Here is a 23,593-nt window from a genome sequence, read left to right as displayed (position 1 = left end):
AGGGTCCGCTGGGGGTGCGTCGGGAGACGCTAGACGCGAACGTTCTGCCATTCCGAGGCGACGGGCCCGAGCTGAGGGGGCCGCAGGCTCGGGCGGGTTCACTCTCTCTCCGCAGCCGACGACTGCTGGGCCGTGGGCCGTCGGGCCGGGCCCCCGCGTGCTGCAGGGAGCCGAGGGCCCAGTCAGTCTTGGGGGAGGGAGGAGCTGGGGTATCTGTCGTGGTCTGCAACTCTCCTGCCGGGCCGGGCAGAGCACGCACGCATCTTGCGGACGGGGTGGGAGGGGAGGGATGGGGGTCGTGGGTGCTGTAGGTCTACAGCGGGCGCAAGCCTTAATGATAGCTTCCCCCTCAGATGACAGTCCTTGTGTGTGTATGTGTTGGGGGGAGTGCTTTGGGCGTCCTAGAGCTTGAGGTCACGCAGAGATGGTCTGAAAACCCCTCCCTTCTATAAGCAGCCCTGCTTGTGTGGGCTTCGGTAGCCAGGAACTTGCAACTCTCCGGGTAGGCGGCCCTCGGTCAGGAAAGTGCTGCAGTGCGACCCCTAGAGACCCGGCTGGTAATTGCCACCCCGGCTCCGACGGGCTGTGTTGTAGGAGGTCGTGGGAAGCCTGGAATTACAGGGGGACGCGGGTCAGTCCAGAGAGAACCTCCCCTGCTTAGAAGAGGCTGGGTCTGAAGACATCATCAGAAACTATGGTGAAGGCCTCTGTGTGGGTGGCTACTAATTCAGAATCCGTTCCACACCTGTTCGTAGTGGCCAAGGCTTGTTAATTAAGAGAAAATAGGACTGAAGCCTCATTAATGAATAAGTGAATCTTCTAGTTTTTCTAGGAGCTCCGTTATTTGTGACCACAATGACAAATTTAGACAGTGATGATATGCTAACTGACAAGCTTCATAAGCCCAAGAGCTCGAAAGAATGGTTGGAACCACAGCCACTTCATCTTATGGAGGTAACGGTAGTATGGCATTTTGAAGATTATATTTGGGTAGTTGCATTGAGATCTGGCTTGTGCTTAACAGTTTTTCTATGTTTTGTGTTTCATTTCTGTCCTTTATTATTCCATTTATTCTACTTTGTATTTTCATTTTCTAGTTTCTTAAGGTGGAATCATCGGTAATTGATTATAGGCCTTTACTGTATAACAAACTTAATAAGTTTCTCCTGAAGCGCTCTTAAAAAAAATAAAAAGTTTATTCATTTTTGAGGGAGAGAGCGCTCACATGAGGGGGGGAGGGGCAGACACAGAAGGGGAGAGAGACTCTCAAGCAGGCTGAGTCCTGCCAGCACTGAGCTGGACTTGGGGTGCCATCTCATGAACTGTGAGATCATGACCTGAACGGAAATTGAGAGTTCGGTGCTCAACTGACCGAACCACCCAGGCGCCACTCTCCTGAAGTACTCTTGCAAACTGCATCACCTAAATTTATATATGTTGTATTTTGGAAAACGATTGTAATTTCTTTTTTTCTAAACAGCTTTATTAAGGTATAATTGGTACACAATAAACTGCGTATATTTGAAGTGTACAGTTTGAACATTTTTGGCACATGTAGCCACACGTGAAACCACCACAATTAAGAGAATGAACGTATTCATTATGCCCCAGACTTCCCCCTCCTGTACCTACCCTCCTTCCTTTGCCTATCCCCAACCAAGGCAATCACTGATTTGCTGTCACTTGGGTTAATTTTGCCCTTAAAAAATTTTATGCAGATGTAATCTTACAGTATGCTTTTTGTCTGGCTGCTTTTACTCAGCATAATTATTTTGCGATTCATCTGTGTTGTGGCATGTATCAGTATTTTATTTACTTATTTGCTAAATGCTGTATAGTTTATCCATCCTGCTGATGGATATTTGGGTTGTTTGCATTTTTTGGCTGTCACAAATAAAGCTGTTAGGAACAATCATGCACATGTCTTTTTATGGACATACACTTTCATTTCTCTTGGGTACATATCTAGTTGTAGAAGGACTGGGTCATATGGTAAATGAATTTAACTTTTTAGGAAAGTGCCAAACTGTTTTCCAAAGGAGTCTGCCTTGTGCATACACAGTTCAAGGATCTGCCAGAGATTTGGTCAATTAATTTGTAAAATTTATGGCATCCGCTCTATGACTTTCTCCTTTCAGGTATTTCTCCTTTGACTTTCCAGCTCCTCTGGTTTCCCTGAACTCTGTCTTCTAATTCTTGAATTTTGTAAAACTTCATGTTTCAGAGTTTGAGCCCTCTCCTTTAGCTCTGATGGAGGCCTGCTCTTAGACAAAAGTCCATAAAAACTGAAAATTTATCCACTGCCGTTAGCCTCTTTTTCTAATTATTGACTACATTCTTGTTTCTCCCTGTTTTTGGTCAGTCTCCAGTGTCTTCAGATTGTTGTTTTTTCTATTTTTGTCTAGAATATTAATTCAGTACCCATCTTGGTTTTGAGAACAACAGATTTGCCAGGAATAGCAATCCTGTGAGGCAGAAAGAACAAAGAAAGTGAATCTGGAGTTAGATACATTTGAGATTAAATTCTTGTCTGCAGGCAGGATTTTCTAGGCTTCTAGTTGTTGCTTAACTCCCATGACCCTTAATTTACTTGGGTGTTAACCATCCTTGGGAAGTTAGGTTCTTGGATTTTCAGATTTTACTCATCTGTTTTGAAAACAAGAGTAGTGGAACTGAAAACAGCTATTTCCAATGATAGTTAATTTGAGAATATTTTTTGTGTAATTATGAATGGATTTTAAAGGCCCACCCAAAATGTCTGTCACTTTGGGCAATTAAAAAAAAGTTAATCATGTTTCCATTGTGGTTAAATAAATATAGTATCAAAGTTCGCTATTTTTAACCATTTTTAAGTGTACAATTCAATGACATTAATTACAACCTCTTGTATTTCTGGCGGATATTAATTGTGGAAGATTTGTTATAAAAATGGAAAAAATTAATGTTATGGACTATTTCCTGAAGATTGTGTTGCTTTAAAATCTAAAAATGACTTGTATATAAACAAATTTATTATTAGTATTTGATAGCTATAATGACTAAATGAATTAAAGTAGAATTCACTAATGATTGAATGAATTCAAATAGAGGCCTGATTGTGTTTTAACCCATAAAGGTGAAAGCCTTTTATGAAATGTGAAAAAAAAGATGAGTTCTGCTTACCATGTGACTCTGGGCAAGTCATTTGTCCATGCTGGAATTCAAAATGTCTGTGATTTGAGTTATTTTTTGCCCTTGGATGAGCTATAGCAAATAGCAGAAAGATTCAAATGCTCTTTAAAAGTGCTGGATGATATGATTTGAGGTAGAAAAATTGTATTTATGGAGAACTTTCCAGGGAGATGTCTGTGAGTCCAGATAGTATTAATAATTTGATTTTTTTTAAGATTTGATTTTCAAAATTTCATTCTGTAATTATAGGTATTAGCTAAAGAAGATATTGATGCAGCTATTCAATCAATATTATATAGAGAAAATCATGTAATTAAGGTAAGAATTGGCTACAGAATGTGTCATGATTAAAAATTAATTTTGTTTTTCCCTTTTAGATGGAAAATAGAATTGAAAACACTCATTAGTGCCTAGGATTAACCTTAAGAGAAATCTGAGATTGTTTTAATTGACTTCCTATCTTTTTATTTGTGGGGATTCTTTCACAGGTACTTTTTTTAAGTTTATTTATTTATTTTGAGAGAGTGTGGGCAGGGGAGGGGCAGAGGGAGGTAGAGAGAGAGGATCCCACACAGGCTCTGTACTTAGAGCACAAGATCCAAGGCTTGAACTCATGAACTGTGAGATCATGACCTGAGTTGAAACCAAGAGTCTGATTCTTAATCGACTAAGCCACCCAGATGCCCCTCACAGATACTTTTATATAAGAGTTTTCCCCTAGTCACTTGTTCTTTCATTTAATGGGGCTTCTGTGGAGTCACTGTGTATTCTTACGAGTTTTAAGAGCTGTTATTGGGACTCACTGACTAATTATTACTCAGGTATGCATAGGTAGAAGAAGGCTTTAACTGTATCAGCACGGGCTTAATTATAAGACAAGATGAATGTCCACGTGTGGTGAGCACTGGAGTGGGTAACAGGAAAAGAGCTATTCGTTAAGAATGATTAAAGTGTGGAGCTCCTGGGTAGTTCAATTGGTTAAGCATCGGACTCTTGATCTCAGCTCAGGTCTTGATCTCAGGGTCATGAGTTCAAGCCCTGCATTAGGCTCTGCTCTGGGCATGAAGCCTACTTAAAAAAAAAAGGTTGAAGTGTGCTATGACCTGAATCTAAGAAGGGGTATAAGTTAGAGAAGCTCTCAGGGTTCTTGGTTTATTTTTTTTTCATTTTGAATTTCATGTGGTTGATTGTAGTAATCACATGATTTCATTTGCTAGATGAAAGGTGGATAAGTTTTGGATAAAAAAAGTTTAGTGTATAGCCTAAATCAGTCATTTTCTTTATTTACAGGCTGCTTGCCATTTCATCCAGGTTGTGCTACATTTCTGCCTGTTTACTCTTGTCTTTTTTTTTCCCAATAGATTTTTCTTCTTCCACATTCTCTCATACCTTCTCTTCCTAGATTACTCCTTATATTTTGAGAGAGAGAGAGAGAGAGAGAGAGAGAGCAAGCGAGCACGAGTTGGGGAAGGGCAGAGAGAGAGAGAGAGGGAGACACATAATCTGAAGTAGGCTCCAGGCTCTGAGCTGTCAGCACAGAGCCTGATGTGGGGCTCGATCTCATGAGCTGTGAAATCATGACCTGAGCCTAAGTTGGATGGTCAACTGCTTGAGTCACCCAGGTGCCCCCTAGGTAACTCCTTTAAGGCCCATCCCAAATGTGTCCCACTGTAGGAATAAAAAAAGAAAATTAGTCACTCTTTTCCATTGTGGTAAAATATATATAACATAAAATTAGCTATTTTAAACCTTTTTTTTTTTTTTTTTTTTTTTTTTTTTTATGAGAGAGAGAGAGCGAGCGAGAGTGCACACTTGAGGGGAAGGGGCAGAGGGAGAAAGAATCTTAAGCAGGCTCCACACCCAATGTGGAGCCTGACACAGGTATTGATCTCATGAACTTGAGATCTATGACCTGAGCCAAAATCAAGAGTCAGACATTTAACTGACTGAGCCACCCAGGTGCCCCTTAACCATTTTTAAGTGTACAATTCAGTGACATTAATTATTCACAGGTTGTGCAATCATCATTACTATTTATTTCCAAATAGATGGATGTTGTGAAACCATCACCATTTATTTATCTCTAAAACTTTTCATCACCCCAGCCAAAATTGTATATGCATTAAGTAATGACTTTCCATTCCTCCCTCCCCAGAGGTCCCTCTGGTAACTTCTGACTTACCATCTGTCTTTATGAATTTGTTTACTCTAGATAATTTCATATAAGTGGAATCCTACAGTATTTGTCCTTTTGTGTCTGGCTTATTTCACTTAGCATATTGTCTTCAAGATTCATCCATGTTGTAGCCTATGTCAGAACTTCATTCCATTTTGTGGCTGTATAATATTGCATTTTGGGTATATACCACATTTTGTTTATACATTCATCTGCTGATGGACACTTGGGTTGTTTTCATCTTTTGGCTATTGTGAATAATGCTGTTACGAACATTGGTATATAAGTATCTGAGTCTTTGTTTTTAGTTCTTTTATAGATACATGCTTATATCTATATATATTACAGACAATCTGTATGTATTACCTATATGTATATATGTATACATATGTGTATATTATATATACACATACATGTTGCTATATTGTCCATCCTATTTTGTGTATTTGTCTTGTAGTCTATGTCTCTAGGGAGAGTAGGCATGTTGTCTAATTAATCTATATATTCATCATTTCTAGTGTAGTGTGTATCACACAGTAGAAGCCAAATAAATCAGTGAATGACTTTGTGAGTTATTCTTAGGAATATAAATGAAGTTTAAATTTTAGTACAAAATAACTTTAGGATAATTGCCTTTTCTGTCATTGTTTAATAGGAACTAGATAAGTATTTACAACATCATGACTTCTTAAATGCAAGAAGAAAAGAGAGGTTATATAAAAGATGGACTGACCACGTGGCAGATCCTCTCCAGAAGAAAATTATAGAAAAAGTTTGTTCACATAAGAATATTAAAAAAAGGAGACAAGAAGAATTAGATGGTTTTTTAAAACATGTAAATAAAAAGGTACTAAGAAGTCATTTGATACTTGTTTCAGTTGGTTTAAAATGGTGATTATAATCATTCAAACAGCTTATTTCTTCCATTGTATATATGTATAACCTCTACTCTGTTAGAGCATATACTATTCCTAAATCTAGGACATGTGGAAAGTATGGAGGGAAGAAGGTTAGGTCTGGATTTAAATGTGTATATTAGAGTTATTATTCTTTGCTTTTCTCATGTAATATTTTTGTATACCAATTAAATTTGGCCTCTAGGTTCAATAGATAGGTATAGTTCTAGAACACAGTTATTTACAAAACTATAAGATATTTCTGTTTTGGCATTTCTAAGAGATCTGAGATGTTGACTACTAAACATTTAAAAACAATTTCCCAAATCTGTTAGTGTTCCAACATTCATTATTAATTATAACAAATTTTAAGTAGATCCCTCCTATCACTATAATATTTATTACTTGGCTACCTTAAGTTTAACTTCAAATTTGGCCTTCCCTTCCATTTTGTATTTGTCATTAATGCCGTTTTGAAGCAGAAGAATGGAATTGTGTGTTTGACTCTTGACTCCTGTTATGCTCAAAGTTGTGCACCTCTTGTTATGTGTAGTTTTATTTCCTTCCTGTAGGGAAATGCATTTATAGAGCATTATGATCCGAAAGAGTATGATCCTTTTTATATGAACAAAGAGGACCCGAATTTTCTGAAGGTACGATAGACTTCTAATTTTTGATATTATGTGGTTGGTTTTTTTGAGCAGCCCTAATGTATGGGTAGTCCTTTAGTGATTCCCCAGAAATGCAGTAGCATCTTTTTTTTTTTTTTTTTGAGAGAGAGTGAGTGGGGGAAGGGCAGAGAGAGGGGGACAGAGGATCAAAAGCAGGCTCTGTGCTAACAGCAGCAAGCCTGATGTGGGGCTCAAACCCATGAACTGACCTGTGAGATCATGACCTGAGCTGAAGTTGGAGGCTCAACTGACTGAGCCACCTAGGTGCCCCAGAATACAGTAACATCTTAAGAATTGTTACCCATCTCCATATCTTAGGAATAAAAAACCCCGAAGTCCAGGGGTGCCTTGGTGACTCTTGACTTTGGCTCAGGTCATGATCTCGCAGTTGGTGAGATTGAACCTGCATCAAGCTCTGTGCTGACGGTGTGGAAACTGCTTGGGATTCTTTCTCCCTCTCTCTCTGCCCCTTACCCACTCACTCATGCTCTCTTTCAAAATAAATAAACTAAAAAAAAAACCCAAATCAAAAAACAACAAAGTCCAAAGTAAATTAAACTTCAGTAAAAGTTGAAAATATTATATAATACTCGGATGATAGGTAACATTTAAAATTTTCAAAGACTCTAAAAAGTTTGTTACAAATGTAATACGTTTTCATGATAAATGAACAGAATTGATACTTAAATAAAACCACTCACAATTCCATTACCCAGAATGAACTCATTAACACTTCCCTGTATATCATTTTGGATATCCAAGGTTTCTTTGTAAAATAGATTTATTTTACAAAAATGGAGTAACACACATTAGGTTCATACCCTGCATTTTTTTCCTCGGTAGTTTTGTGTGTGTGTGTGTGTGTGTGTGTGTGCGTGTGTGTGTGTGTGTGTGTGTGTGTGTGTTTTAAAGAGAGAAAGATTGGGACGACTGGGTGGTTCAGTCATTAAGCGTCCAACTTCGGCTCAGGTCATTTCAAGGTTAGTGGGTTCAAGCCCTGCGTTAGGCTCTGTGCTGACAGCTCAGAGCCTGGAGCCTGCTTCAGATTCTGTCTCCCTCTCTCTCTGCCCCTCCCCCACTCATGCTTTGTCTGTCTCTCTCTCTCTCTCTCTCTCTCAAAAATAAGTAAACATTAAAATTTCAAGAGAGAACTATAGCATGAGTAGGGGAGAGGGGCAGAGGGAGAGACAGTCTCAAGCATGCTGTATGTTCAGTGTGGAGTCTGACACGGGACTCAGTCCCATGACCCCAGCCGAAATTAAGAGTTGGTTGCTCAACTGACTGGACCACCCAGATGCTCCCCTTTTTTTCTCAATAGTTTTATGATTTGCTCTTTCTTTGTCAATAAATGTCAATAAATACATAATTTTAATCATTGCATAGTATTCTATTAATAATAACTGCTAACTTACACTGAGGGCTTAACCAAATGTTAGGACTTTTTTTCCCCCATCTTTACTACTCCCACATAAAGTAATTTGCAGATGAGGCAAGTGAGACACAGACTGGTTAAGTTACTTTTCACAATCACACAGCTGTAAATAGCAGAACATATATGGTGTTTCTAACCATATATGGTATCTTGCTATACCACCATTTTTTAAAAACATATTCCCTGTTTTGAACATTTAGATTGTTTTGGACATACTATTGTTATAAATGACATGATGAACTTCCCTGTAACTGTTTAATTTTTTCCTTAGGGTAACTTGCTAGAAGTAGAATTGCTAAGTTAAAGGTTATGCATGATTTTGATTCATATTGCCAAATCGTCCTCCAGAATAGTTGTATAAATTTATACCCCTACCAGAGTCCATTTTCCACACTTTTGCTAATAGTGGATATTCTTTCTTTTTTTTTTAAGTTTATTTATTTTGAGAGAGAGAAAGCACAAGTGGGGAAGGGGCAGAGAGAGGGAGAGGGAGAGGGAGAGGGAGAAGGAGAGAGAGAGAGAGAGAGAGAGAGAGAGAGAGAGAGAGAGAGAGAGAGAATGAATCCCAAGCAGGCTTCTCATAACCAGTGCAGAGCCTGGTGCGGGACTTGAACTCATGAACTGCGAGATCATGACCTGGGCTGAAATAGGACATTTAACCACCTGAGCCACCCAGACAGCCTGCTAATAGTGGATATTATTAAACAAAATTAAAATCCTTGAGTCATTGACGTTTTATTTTTTTAAATGTTTATTTTTGAGAGAGAGTGAGTGGGAGAGGGGCAGAAAGAAGACAGAGAAACCCAAGCGGGCTCCACACTGTCAGTGCAAATCCTGATGTGGGGCTTGAACTCACAAACCGTGAGATCCTGGGCTGAGCCAAATCAAGAATCGAATATCTAACCAACTGAACCACCCAGGCACCTGAGTCATAGACATTTGGCATTTGCTGTTGGCAAAGCCAACATTTGGCATAGACTGTTGGCATTTGCAGGCAAAGCAGATTTTTGTTTTTTGTTTTTTGCCAAATTGGGGTGTGTGCATGTGCCATTGTCCCTATTTTAATAGGTAGGAGTTAAACTGAGAGTTTAAAGTTAGAGCCTTAGTTTACTAACTAGTATAATAACTAGTTAAGGGACAGAATTGGGATTTGAAACTATATCTTTTTGGTATCAAAATCCAAGTTCTTTTGCCATTCTGCTTTTCTTTTTTTTTCTTTTTTTAATTTTTAAAATTAAAATTTTTTTTAAATTTACATCCAAATTAGTATATAGTGCAACAATGATTTCAGGAGTAGATTCCTTAGTGCCCCTTACCCATTTAGCCCATCCCCCTCCCACAACCCCTCCCGTAATCCTCAGTTTGTTGTCCATGTTTATGAGTCTCTTCTGTTTTGTCCCCCTCCCTGTTTTTATATTATTTTTGTTTCCCTTCCCTTATGTTCATCTGTTTTGTCTCTTAAAGTCCTCATATGAGTGAAGTCGTATGATTTTTGTCTTTCTCTGATTAATTTCACTTAGCATAATACCCTCCAGTTCCATCTACATAGTTGCAAATAGCAAGATTTCATTCTTTTTGATTGCTGAGTAATACTCCATTGTGTGTGTGTGTGTCTGTGTGTGTGTGTCTGTGTCTGTGTGTATACACACCACATCTTTATCCATTCATCCATTGATGGACATTTGGGCTCTTTCCATACTTTGGCTATTGTTGATAGTGCTGCTATAAACATGGAGGTGCATGTGTCCCTTCAAAACAGCACACCTGTATCCCTTGGATAAATGCCTAGTAGTGCAATTTCTGGGTAGTAGGGTAGTTCTACTTTTCGTTTTTTGAGGAAACTCAATACTGTTTTCCAGAGTGGCTGCACCAGCTTGCATTCCCAGCCATTCTGCTTTTATAAATGAACCTGATAGGTGACCACTTAAGTGGAACACTTTGAGGTTATAACAGCAGTTCTCAGAGTGAGGTACATAGATCTTTGGGAGCCCTGAAACCCTTTTAAGGGACCTATTAGGCCAATTGTTTTCATAATAGTGCCAAATATTATTTACCTTTTTTATAGTGTTGACATTGACTCTGATTGTGCAAAAGCAATGGTGGGTAAAGCTGTTGGTACTTAGAACAACTTAAATCAGTGTCACCAAATCATACCAGTCATTATTCTTCATTGCCATGTACTCACATTTAAAAAATTGCAATTTCACTTAAGGATGTCCTCGACCAAACACTAAAAATTATTAATTTTATTAAATCTTGCTCACATCTAAGTACACATCTTTTTAAATATGGTAAATATGGAAACAGTACTTCTGCCTACGGAAATGCAGCATGATTGCTTGAATTGTCAGCTATACTGGTTGATTTTTTTTTTCATGGTACATTTTTTTTAAAAGAATGATTTATAAATTGTAGTTATTAAGTGTTGGATATTTGGCAGACATTTTTTGGAAAAGTGATGAAGTCACTTCAAGAAAAATAACTGACGGTGTTTGTTGCCAATGATAAAATGTGAGCTTTCAAGCAAAAAACTGAATTTTGGAAAAATATTCAGCATCATGAGTGTTACAGCTTTCTGTTACTCTTAGAATTTTCTGATGAGATTGATAATGATGTTAATGACTGTGATTATAGCATAATGAAATGTATTGACAATTTGGAAGATCTCCCGTAACTCAGTGATATAATTTCTTCCAAATAATCCATGACATGGATAAAAGATCCATTCAAAGCTCAAGATAGACCAATGGGTTTTTATGTAACTGAGGTTGAATAATTTATTGACATAGTTTCACATTCCATGTCATAACTTTTAAGAAACTACAACTTATTGAATTTGGGTATAGTGTCTAAGAAGAATATCCACAATAATCTGAAAAAAACCATTAACACAAGAGCTAACCATGACTGGTGGGCCTTGCAAAGAGATGTATTGGAGTGCTCCCATCTCTTTGTAAATGGATAAACTGAAGTAGTTTGTAGATACTATATTCTTGATTTTTTCAGGCTTAGGTGTCATACACAGATGATTAGGATACACTGAAAAAGACACAATCCTGCCCTTAAACACTTGCTTTTCTTGTAGGTTACCATTCCACCATTTCGTGATCCTTTGAAAAAGGCACAATATGACAAAGATGATGATAAAAGAACTCTTCTTCAGTGTGAGACTGGTACTTAGTGCCTAATTGTTACGTGATTTCATAACCCAGAAGCAATGGGAGTTGCATTTAAGGGTGCTGATTTAGGTTACTAATCTTCCTACAGGCAAAATATGTACAATGAAAGAATTTAAAGAGGTTGAGAAGGCCAAACTGCATTCCAGGTTTCCAAGAATTTCTAATTCAAGGCACTTTATGACTCCAAATAAATGGCTTATGCTGCCTACAACCTACATAGAAAGTGAATTTTGTAAAAGGAGCAGGTAATGGTTAATAGAAATTATTGAACCTCTTGGAATTTGAAAACTGGAGACGGTGGTATAAATTTTGTCATAATTATGATTTTTTTAAATTTCATTTTTCAATGAGGAATCCATAATTGTTCCTCTTTGTGATGTTTCTTTTCTCTTGGGCACTTTCAAGATTTTCTCTTTGCTTTTCATTAGCTAGGTTATGTCGTCTTTATTTTCCTTTCTTTCTATTTATCCTACTTAGGGTTCTTTGAGATTCTTGTATCTGTGGTTTGACATCTTTCATTATTTGGAAAATTTGAGGCCATTATCACTTGAAATATTTCTTATGCCCCATTCTTTGTTTTTCTTTTCCTTCTGAGACTCCTTATATGTATGTTACACCATTTGATATTGTCTCATAGCTCCATAGTTCTTAGTTTGTTTTTTGTGTTAAAAAAATTTTTTTTCCTAATTGTATTTCAGTTGGACAATGTCTACTAGCCCATCTTTTTTTTTTTTTTTTTTTTTCTACTAACCTATCTTTAGGTTCACTGAGCCTTTCCTCAGCCGTGCCTCATTTGTTGATCAGCTCATCAGAGGAGCTCTGTTGTGATTTTTATTTTTAACATTTCCATTTGATTTTTAAAAAATTGTTTTTTTTTTTTTTTTTTTTTTTTTTTTTTTTTTAATTTTTTTTTCAACTTTTATTTATTTTTGGGACAGAGAGAGAGAGAGAGCATGAATGGGGGAGGGGCCGAGAGAGAGGGAGACACAGAATCGGAAGCAGGCTCCAGGCTCCGAGCCATCAGCCCAGAGCCTGACGCGGGGCTCGAACTCACAGACCGCGAGATCGTGACCTGGCTGAAGTCGGACGCTCAACCGACTGCGCCACCCAGGCGCCCCTAAAAAATTGTTTTAATTTCTCCTGAAATTTGCCATCTGTTTATATATGTTCACCTTTCCACTAGATGCTTTAACATATTAATCATAGTTATTTTAAATTCTTTATCTGATAGTTCCCATGGTAGGGGGAGGGGTCATTTCTCAATCTGGTTCTGTTGATTGCTTTCACTCTTGACAATGGGTTATTTTGTCTTGCCCCTCTCCCCAATATCTTGTAATGTTTTATTAAATGCTCGATATTTGAGGTTATTGTGTCTTGCCTTTTTTTTTTCTTTGCATGTCTTGTTATTTTTGATTGAATGCCAGGCATTAGAGGTAGACCAGTATAGACAGAGTATGTCTAGAAAACGGATATGCTTTTTCTTCTGTCAACCATTAGTGTGGAGAATTGGGCTTATCTAGTCAGAAGTTGAGCTGGGTTTAGGTATTATTGCTATTGTTACCTTTAGTGCACCTTAGGCTTCAAATACCTCTAGTGGTGAGCTGCTGTTACCTTGTGCTTAGGGTGGGGGCTGGTAGGCCAGAAGGGTTTTCTGAAGTGTTCCTGCTCCCTCTTCATTTTTTGGCTATCTCTGCAAGCCTGCATCACAGAGGTGTGTGTGAGAGGTGTGGGGTGAGTCTCTCTGTGTTCTTGCTTCATCCCCAGAAGTACACTGCTATTGCTTGTTGCTTATTGCTAGGCTCATAGTGGCAGCAGAGGAATTTTTCTGTTTTCTTGTCCTGCCTCAGTTTTAGGCATGTTCTATGTGGTTGGGCCTCAGGAGCAGCATGTTCTTAGAGTTCCTTCCCCTTCTCTCTGTTGCAGTCAAACTACCTTGTGTGGTTGTTCTTGGGTAATAGTTTCCTGCCCCTCTGCCAATAGTAGCAGATCTCTGCTTGGTATAGGTATAGGATTCTGGACTGAAAGCTGTTTCTTGTCCCTCCTCCTGGGACAGAGGGTTTTTGCTTCTGTCCTTATCCTAGTAGCAGTGGATCCTTGCCTTGCTCCTGGGTGTACCCCTCTTATTCCTCCTCCATAGGCAGGCAGGTTTTGCTTTTCTCTCCCAGAAGCAGTATATCTTTGCTTGTTGTTCTGGAGGGGTGTGGGAAGAATTACTTGCCTCTTTCCAGCAGCTTAAGGCTTTTGCTTTATAGTAGGGAAGGATCCAAGGAAGGGGGTAGGGCATTGCGCTTGTTTACCTGAAGCTCTTGATCTCTTCCTATACTTCTTTGCCACTGATGGTGCCTTTCTCTGGTGTTCTGCTCTGTGCCCATTCTTTTTTTGAGGAAAACACTGTTCCCAAGACTTTGTTAAATGCTACTTTAACACTTCCTCTGTGAAATATTTCTAGTTCACCTCCTTATACTAGGCAGTCTGGTCCAGGCCCTCTTTTGTCCCACCAGTTGACATACATGTATTTTTTCACTTATCACACAGTTTGCAACTGTCTGCTTATCTGTGAAGTGAATGAGTATATGACCAGTCACTGGTTAAGTCTGTGAAACTAGGTTGGAGCCATTTTGTGAAAAGCCTTCAATACCAGCTTAAAATTGGGATTTTATCATGTAGGGATTGGGGAGTCATTGAGGACAGCATGAAATCCTGGAAACTTTAATCTGGCATATGATGTATACGATAGATTGGAGATAAGATAGGACAAGAAGCTGGAGATTGTTGAGGTTTTATAAGGATCTATCTTCTGTTGATAAAGGCCTCAGGATGTGGCAAAAGGAATTGAAATGAAGAGACTGATGTGATGAAACAAAGGAATTTTAGATTTTGTTGGCCAGATTTGGAAGGCCAGGGAAAAGAGTCAGAGAGGAATTCAGATTTGAGATTTATCTTATATATTAGTCTCCTAAGGCATTTGTAACAAAGTGCTACACACTGTGTGGCTTAAAACAACAGAAATTTATTCTCTTATAGTTCTGGAGGCTGGAAGTATGAAATCAAGATGTCAGCAGGGCCATTCCCTCTATGAAGGCTCTAGGGGAGGCTCCTTCCTTGCCTCCTTTCTAGCTGCTGGTGGGTGCTGGCAATTTTTTTAGTTGGTTTACATACAGCCTTAACAGTCTAATGTCTGCCTCCATGGTCATATGGTCTTCCCTCCGTGTCTGCATCCAGTTTCCCTCTTATAACATCTGACACTGGATTAGAGCCCACCCTAATCCATCATGACCTCATTTTAACTTGATTACATCTACAAAGACCTTATTTCCAAACAAGGTCACATTCACAGAGATGAGAGTTTAGGATCTGAATATATCTTTTCTGGGGGACACAGTTCAACTCCTATATCAAATTAATTCAATCAAAGTATCATGCGTTGAGTTGTAATTGCTTTAAATAACTTAGAGAAGATAGCCATTTAAAATAGATAATTCCATTACAATGTGGCAAATGTGATAATACTGATATGCACAGGTTATTATGGAAGCACAGAGGAAGGACACTTAACCCAGCCTAGTAGAAAATATAACAGTGGGATCTTGGATAGAAATAAAATAACGAAGAGGAGCATCAGTTTCTTGGGACTGAAATCATTCAATGTTTGTCTTATATAATTATATTAATTAAAAAAAATGATGTCTAGTTTGGGTGAATCCAAGACTTAGCAGACATATCTGTAGGAAAATCAATATGGGAGACCGCTTTATAGAGGAGGGACTCCTCCATAGAGGAGGGTTGCCATTCTGTCTTCCATTTTATTTATTTATTTATTAAGTTTATTTATTTTGAGAGAGAAACAGAGCGAGCAGGGGAAGGGTAGAGAGAAAGGGAGAGAGAGAATCCCAAGCAGGCTCCACACTGTCAGTGCAGAGCCCAACGCGGACTTGAACTCACAAACCATGAGTTCCTCACCTGAGCTGAAACCAAAAGTCGGTTGCTTAACTGACTTGAGACGCCCAGGGCCTCCCTGCCTTCCATTTTATACTGTAATAGTGGAGACATTTTCCTCCTGAAATTCAGCCTTTAATATTCAATTTTAGTGTACCCTAAATATCTTCATTTTATTCTCATTCTTTAAAGACAGTTTGCATTGTAGGTTGATAACTTATTTTATCTGAATGCTCTAAAGATATAATTCTCTTGCTTTTGGTTTCTATTGTTTATGAGAAGTCTGCTGTCATTCTGGTTTTTGTCCTTTCTCCGTGGCTGCTTATAAAATCTTTGTCTTTAGTGTTTGGCACTCTTGCTACAGGTGTCTAGGTACGGATTTCTTTTTATTTAACCTACTGGTATATATTGTGCTTTCTGGATCTCTGTATTCATGTTTTTCATCAGTCAGGAAAATTCACAGCAATGATCTCTTTATTGTTTTTTCTTTATTCTTTCCCTTTTGCTTCTGGATTCAGACATATATTAGACCTTTTTATATCTTAATATCTTTTAATTTGTCTTTCATATTTTCCATCTTCTTAGAATGGAATATGTTTTGAATATGTTTTCCAGTTTACTAATTCTTTCCTCACTGTGCTCAATATTAGCATTTAAATTTCTTAAATTTCCTCCTTCCAATATGCTTCTTCATTTCTGATAGGCTCTTAACTGTTTTCTTATATTGGTGATTGGATCATTTCTTTCTTTAAAATACATTGATATATACTACATTCTACATTTGATAATTCCAAATTCTGTATTCCTTGAAGAAGCTAAATCTATTGTTTTCTCTGCTAATTCTCAATTATAATGGTTTATTTTCTTGTATGCTTTGCTTAGTGAATTTTATTTATGATTTAATGACATGATTTGAACTTTGGGTATCCTATTGGCCCAGTCTAGGGGAGGATTTGTTTCTGTTTCTGCCTCTGCTTGTAGCTAGGATACCATTAACCTGGGCCCACTTAAGCTCCCTTAAAAGGTCTATGCTTAGTGTGACAGTCTCAAGTTTGGTGTCCTCACATTATAGCTGGTACATGGCTTAGTATCAAGTTAACTCTGTTATTGGCATCTGCCTTCAGGTGTGTTCTACTTGCTTTTGCTGCCCACCACTATAGATGGACCCAGCTTCCCACATTTCTGGCCTCTACTGTGTGTGTGTGTGTTAAGAAGACTTTTTTTTCCCCTTTAATATCTCTTGTGAGATAGTGATGCCTCCAAGAATGAGTGGATTCCCTGTAAGCTGTGAATTTCAAACTGGCATATACAGCGCGGGTTTCTATAGACTTTCTAAGGTATTCACAGATAGTTTTAAGGAACTCAATTTTCCTGATTCTGAAGTCTATATGTACTCTTTTTAAAAATTGATCTGCCTGGGAACAAGCCTGCATTCACATCACATCTTAACTCACTTTTTAAAAGAAAGTCATACCTTTCAACCTGGGTGTAAAAAATTCCAGGGTGCCAAATAAAGGGATAAATAAAAATACTGTCTTTAAAGAGAATTCCTTTAATGATGAAGCAAGGAAATTCAACCCATAGGTCTTTCTGTATTTCCCTGTCATGTATATTTTATTTTACTTTAATTAGTTGATTGATGATCGATAGATTTAAAGACTTACCTTAGAATCAGGGTGCTTGGTCTGTGTTGGGTTGCTCTGAATTTGGAATAAAGTCCTATAATTTAGTGATACTTCTTATGAATATAACTAGAATGTTTTGTGGAACTGATAAAATTTTCAAAGTACATTGGCTATAATGCTCATCTAACAGTTTTATGTGATTACTTTCAGATTTGGTGTGCTTTATTAACATGTTGGTTAAAATCCATTTTATCAAATTATATCCTTAAAGTTTCATAGTAAGACCAACAACACTCATCTTATCCCAAGTCTGTTTGAAACAAGAGTTACAAGAGAAATCAGAAACAAAGTTACTTAAACTTACAGTGAAAAATTTTAGGTGTGTCAGTTTTTTTTAAAATTTTTTTTCAATGTTTATTTATTTTTGAGACAGAGAGAGACACAGCATGAGCAGGGAAGGGGCAGAGAGAGAGGGAGACACAGAATGGGAAGCAGACTCCAGGCTCTGAGCTGTCAGCACAGAGCCCGACGCGGGGCTCGAACTCACGAACTGTGAGATCGTGACCTGAGCCAAAGTCGGACGCTTAACCGACTGAACCACCCAGGTGCCCCTAGGTGTGTCAGTTTTAAAATGTGCAAGGTGGTGTGTGGTTTTTCAAACTTCTTTTAAGGAGTATATAAACAAAACTCTTTAAGATCACTGTTTCGTTTTCAAAATATCCTTCAAAACATCCTCACACATGTTATCTTGTTAAAGGTTAAAAGTGAAAGTGAATTTTAACAATGGTAATTTTGATTTGAAACCCGTGGCAAGAGCTCCTCATCCCCTGGAATCTCAAGAAGCAGGAAAAGCACTCATTTACAAGTAAGTCTGGCATTCCATGGCTTTACTGTTTTTTCATTAAAGACGCCTGGCTGTGTTTCCACTCCCACCATCCTTTCAAGTTCTTGGAGCAGTGCTGAGGCATACACCAGGCTCTTGTAGTGTGACATCAGGCATCTCCCACCTCTGTGTCTGGGTGAGGTGGCAACTTTCCTCAACTTCTTCTGGTCTTAAAGAACAAACTGCTGGGGCACCTGGGTGGCTTAGTTGGTTAAACATCCGACTCTGGATTTCGGCTGAGGTCATGATCTCACAGTTCACGAGTTCAAGTCCCACATCGGGCTCTGTGTTGGCAGCATGGTGTCTGCTTCAGATTCTCTCTCCCCTCTCTCTCTGCCCCTACCCCACTTGCACGTGCACATGCTCTCTCTCTCTCTCTCAAAACAAACAAACAAAAAACCCCACAGACTGCTGATACATTCAGAAATAACAAGCGCAGACAGAAAATAAATTGTTAAAATTAAAAGTTAGGAGATATTTCATTGGAGTTGGAGCCGTAAAAATGGAATTTTGGACTACTTTTGTTGGATAGTAGGTATAGTCGGAGTGAAGAGATGTTACAAGCAGAGTGGTGGTCCTTGTGTGTGTGACTGAGGGAATCATCTCAATTAACTAGTTATGGAATTGAAGTAAGAGATCTCTCCATATAGTTACATAACGTGTTTAACTATCTGATTAAAACTAATGAGAACCCTCAGATGTTGCTGCAGGGAATGTGAAATGGTCCAGTCACTTTGGAAAATAGTTTGGCAGTTTCTCAAAATGTGAAACATTAAGCAATTCAGCTCCTACCCAAGAGAAATGAAAACATATGTCCATAAAGACTTATACATGAATTCACAATAGCCAAGAAGTGGAAATAACCCAAATATTCATCAGCTGGTAGATGGATAAGCAAAATGTGGTATATCTATACATGGAGTATTTGGTGATTAAAAGGAAAGAAGTGCTGATACATGTTACTAAATGGATGAACTTGAAAACTATTATACTCAGTGAAAGAGGACAATCACAAAAGAGCACATATTGTATGCTTGTATTTATATGAAATGTTCAGAAAGGCAGATCTATAGAGACAGGAAGTAGATTGTTGTTGAGCTAGGGCTAGGGTTGGGAAATGGAGACTGACTGTAAATGAGCATGAGGTTTTTAGACTGATAGAAATGTTCCAAAATTAGATTATGGTGATGGTTGCACAACTCTGTAAATATACTAAAAGTCATTGATTTGAATCACTTAAAATGAATGAATTTTATGATGTTTAAGTTACACCTCAGTAACACTGTTGATGATAATAAAACAAGAACCTGGAGTGCCTGGGTAGCCTAGTTGGTTGTGTCTGACTCTTGATTTTGGCTCAGGTCATGATCCCAGGGTTGTGGGATTGAGCCCTGTGCCAGGCTCCACATTGAGCGTGGAGCCTGCGTAAGATTTTCTTCCTCTCTCTCTGCCCTTCCCCCGCTTACACAAGTGTGCTTGCACATGGTGTCTCTCTCTCTCTCTCTCTCTCTCTCTCTCTCTCTCTCTCTCTATCTCTCTCAAACAAAACAAAACAAAAAAACCCTAGCAAAGCAGAAGAAAAATGAGCTTGTGTAATATTCTTTAGGATGTTGGTGTAAAAAGCCCCAAAGTAAGCTGCAGTATTCTTTCCTTTTTCTGAATAGGCTCAGAATTTGATAAATAAATGCAGTATGGCAGAAGGCACAGGGCTTTTTAGAGATGTTTGATGCTGGCATGGGCAGCAGAGAGAATGACTAACTGTAGAAACCGATGACTTTAGAGATGGAGCTGGCCATCGTTCTAGAGGTGTGGTTTAATTATTGGCTGCCTTTTGAATGGGAGCTGAAATTAAGGAATAATAGAAAGTATTGACGCTAAGCCTTATTCACTTGGTAGCTAAAGGCCTTAAAATGGAATGTGTCAGAAACACTCTTGTATACTCGGTTTCAATAGAGTAAGTTTCTGTATAATCCCTAACTGCCACAGTCTCATGCATACCTGTTTGGGTCAGGTTTTAGGACAGTAAACATTTAAATCCTATTTAATTTCTATATATAATGTAAAAGGAGGGGTTTTGTCCTCAAATATCTCTCCTAGCAGAGTGGGATCCAGATCTGAAGGAGAATATTGCAAGTTGGAGTACCTGGGGGCCGATATTTTAGACTACTTAAGTCTATGAGTTCCCCTTGGAAAAGGGAGGTGGAAGATTAGATTCTGGTCTGTGAATTAGGGAAATATCCCAATTATGACATCGGGGAGGCATATTTGTTTTTGGCAAGTTAGACCTTCCTTGGGAAGACACAGTGGACAGCTCTTTGAGGGGGTCATTGACCCTGAAAGAGCCTCACTCAGCTGTTTGATTAAGCAGCAAAGAGATTTCAAATGAAACTATTATTAGAGTAAGGTAATGCTATTTATTTGGGTTTCTTTTTCATAAAAATGTGTAGATTCAATAGAACTTACCAACTTCAGGGCCGCCTGAGTGGCTCAGTCGGTTAGGTGACCGACTTCAGCTCAGGTCATGATCTCATGGTCTGTGGGTTCAAGCCCAGCATCAGGCCCTGTGCTGACCACTCAGAGCCTGGAGCCTGCTTTAGATTCTGTGTCTCCCTCTCTCTCTTCTCCTCCCCCCCTTTGTGTTCTATCAGAAATAAATAAACGTTAGAACTCATCAACTTCAAATTAAAATATTAAATGCTGCAATTGAGTTGCTATTTAAGAGAATTCTTTCTGGTTCCTTCCTGCAGAAACAAAGGATCATTCTTTCTGGAAAAAGAGCCTCTATGTTTTCATGAGAGAAAAGAAACCAAGTCCCAAAGAGGTCAACTCTGAAGGGCACTTTTCTTCCATGGCCCTCAGCCAAGAAGTAGAAAGGGATGAGGACCAGGATGCGGTGAGTGCTGGGATGGTCCTGTTTTGCCATTCACAAGGTAGCAATTGCTGATGCCAAAGTCTGAGTAGCTGGGAGCTTCTCTGTATGACAGGCCTTCAGGAGGAGAGGAGGCAGGGGACTGTACCCTTTTACTCCCAAACAAGGCAAGGGAGAGAGTAGAAGAAACTGAGAAGCATTCAGAGGGAATGGAGAGAATTTCCCTGAGAGTTTCACAATGGATATGCCCTCTGGTGGGTGGGCTATCAGATTTTCCTACTTTCTTGTGAATTTTTGCCCTTCTTCTGTCTCCCCACCATCTCTAGTATCTCTACTATTTACCACTTATCACACCCAAGCTAGGCCCTAAATTTTGTTTCCCTTAACTCAACCAAAACAGGCAGAAAATTATCAAAAGAACGATGTACTAAATTCAGTGTGGTAAAATTTAAGGAGTAAAGTAAAAGCCCCCAAAAGCAAAATGTATACAAATGTAGGTGTTCACAGAACACAGATTTCTCATCCTAAGGTGACTACAATTAAACTTGGTGACCATGTGACTGGTCTAGCGTAGTCTACTGATTCTAGGTCTAGGTCTACTTGCCACTTTTCTCCTTCAGTTTTCTTCTCTACCCTATGTACAAGGCTCTGGAGTAGAGCCTGTTTTAGGAGTGGATTTGGAGGAGAAGTCACAGCCCACCCTCCTCATCTCCTGGTTAGAAATCAGTATGGGAATGGTGTGTTAGTCTGAATATACAGTCTTTCCATCTTCTTCTCTGTCTCTCCAGTTCCTTACTCCCACCCCCAGAAGATAAGGGAGCTACTTTTATTTTTACTCACTCATAGAAGTTTTAGTAAAACTTTATTTTGTAGTTTAACTCCTTTTACTGTCATGTTTTAGTATCCTTCCCTGTGCTTGCTTGCTTGCTTCCTCAAAATATAACAGGCACCTACTCTGAGCCGGGCAATCTTTGAGGGGCATAGTGGTAAACAAGAGATAAATCTCTGATCCTTAGGAACTTACATTTGATGGGGGAGCCAGACAATAAACCAATAAGTGTGTAATATGTGAGCTGGTAATAAGTGCAATGAGGAAAATAAAACAGGTAAAGCAGGGCAGGAGAACTACATCAACAGAACAGGCTTAAATAGACAGCGAGGAAAAAAAGTAAGTTGCTTTATACTGATACCTTATGAACCCTCCTTATATATTGTAGTGGTTACGAGTATCTTGAATTTAACCAGCCCCCAGAAGGATTATTCTTTACTTTTGTATTTGCTCCTCTCTTGCTGCCAAACTCGCTTTGCCTCCAGATTTCCCCGTGATTATAATCCAATCAGGACGCCTCAGGACAAAAATCCAAGTGTTGTCTTTGATTTCTTGCTTTACTCACTTTCCACGTCTAACAGGTACTGAGTTCTGTCAGTTTATTCACTTTTCAGTTCCTCACTACTACCACCAGCTCAAGCCATTGTGATCTTAACTGGCTTAGTGCACTGGCCTCCTAACTGATTTTCCTGCTTCTGCTGTTGCCCCTGTATCACCAGTTCTCCATGAAGAAGCTATATTCATTTAAAAAATGTTAGATTTCTTCCCTACTGTAAACCTTTGAATGACTTTCCCTTCACGCTTTGGGTTTTATTCTAATTCCTTAGCATGGTCTCTAAGTCCCTGTACCATTAGGCACCTGCCTTCTCTCCACAGTCATTATGCTCCAGCCTCACCAGCTTTGTTTTTGTTTTCTTAATATACCAACTTCATTCCCATCTCAGGTTTTTGCTTCTGCTAGTCCTTCCACCTGGAACACTCTTTCCCTAGATCTCTCCATGTCTCCCTCAGTTCACTCACACCTCTGCACAAATACCTTCTCAGAGAAGACTTCTCTGACTTCTCTACCTAAAATAGTCCCCCTCATCCATTTGCCTATCCTCCCTACACCCTTTACCTGTAAAGAGGTGGGATCCAGGACTCAAATGGAGGGCAGGACAAGCCATCCATTTTAAGAGGAAGGAAGGCAGAGTACATGGATATAGCGTGGTGAATTTTGTGAAAGAACATCATTCACTTCTGTTTACCTCATTTTCTCAGTGAAGTGAGAAGGTCATCTGTCAGCTGATAGTGAAGGTGGAGGATCAAGATTCAGGGGTTTGAAAAAAGGGAAGAAAGGAAGGTATTTTCTAAATCATGATAATCCCAGTATAACTTAGTATCCCAGATATCCCGACATGTAAAAGCAGGACCATGGGGGAGGTCCCTCAACTCCTAGCACACGTCAGCAATCTACCCCACCTATAATAGGGTTGGCTGTGTCCTGGAATCTCTGCAAGTTTCTGAATCCAGATAGAGTGAGGAGAGGCTGAGACAGGTTTGGATGGGGCCCTGGCCTGCGAGATGAATCACTTGGCTCTGGCCGCACTAGGCTTCAGAGGGTTCAGCTGAGCTGAGGAACTCTTTCTGCTCTTGTTGGCCTCTCATTCCTATATCACACGTATCTCTTCTTTTCTGTCACCTTCCAAAGGTTTTAGCAACAAAGGAGCACACACCTTGATCCTTGATTGGTAAGAAGACACAAAAGAAGGCTGCTTCAGAGAAGCCATTTGCCAGGAGGATTCATTCATGCTGAGGACCAAGGAAGGCACTCAAGCACCTGCAATAAACTCCACTTAAATTCAGTGTCTGTATGATAATTAAGAAATGACAATACCTTGTATTGATAATTATTACAAATGTATGTTCCCCAGAAGTTAAATATTG

The 23,593-nt window shown here is 39.0% G+C and overlaps 1 protein-coding gene across 1 annotated transcript; it reads left to right on the top strand.

The window, feature by feature from the left end:
• The first annotated feature begins 2 nt into the window (after positions 1–2).
• On the top strand, positions 3–21,584 carry FAM228B (family with sequence similarity 228 member B). The gene is given in 12 exon segments (XM_045055107.1): positions 3–181; positions 457–557; positions 824–954; positions 3,421–3,489; positions 6,003–6,194; positions 6,816–6,896; positions 11,432–11,519; positions 11,614–11,770; positions 17,844–17,951; positions 20,717–20,765; positions 20,767–20,862; positions 21,459–21,584. Coding segments are annotated over 10 exon segments (1,065 nt in total). The 5' UTR covers positions 3–181; positions 457–557; positions 824–855.
• The last annotated feature ends 2,009 nt before the right edge of the window (positions 21,585–23,593 follow it).

Source organism: Felis catus, chromosome A3 (assembly GCF_018350175.1).
Source record: "Felis catus isolate Fca126 chromosome A3, F.catus_Fca126_mat1.0, whole genome shotgun sequence".
Classification (NCBI taxonomy): Eukaryota; Metazoa; Chordata; class Mammalia; order Carnivora; family Felidae; genus Felis; species Felis catus.
This window is presented reverse-complemented; position numbering and strand designations above follow the sequence as displayed.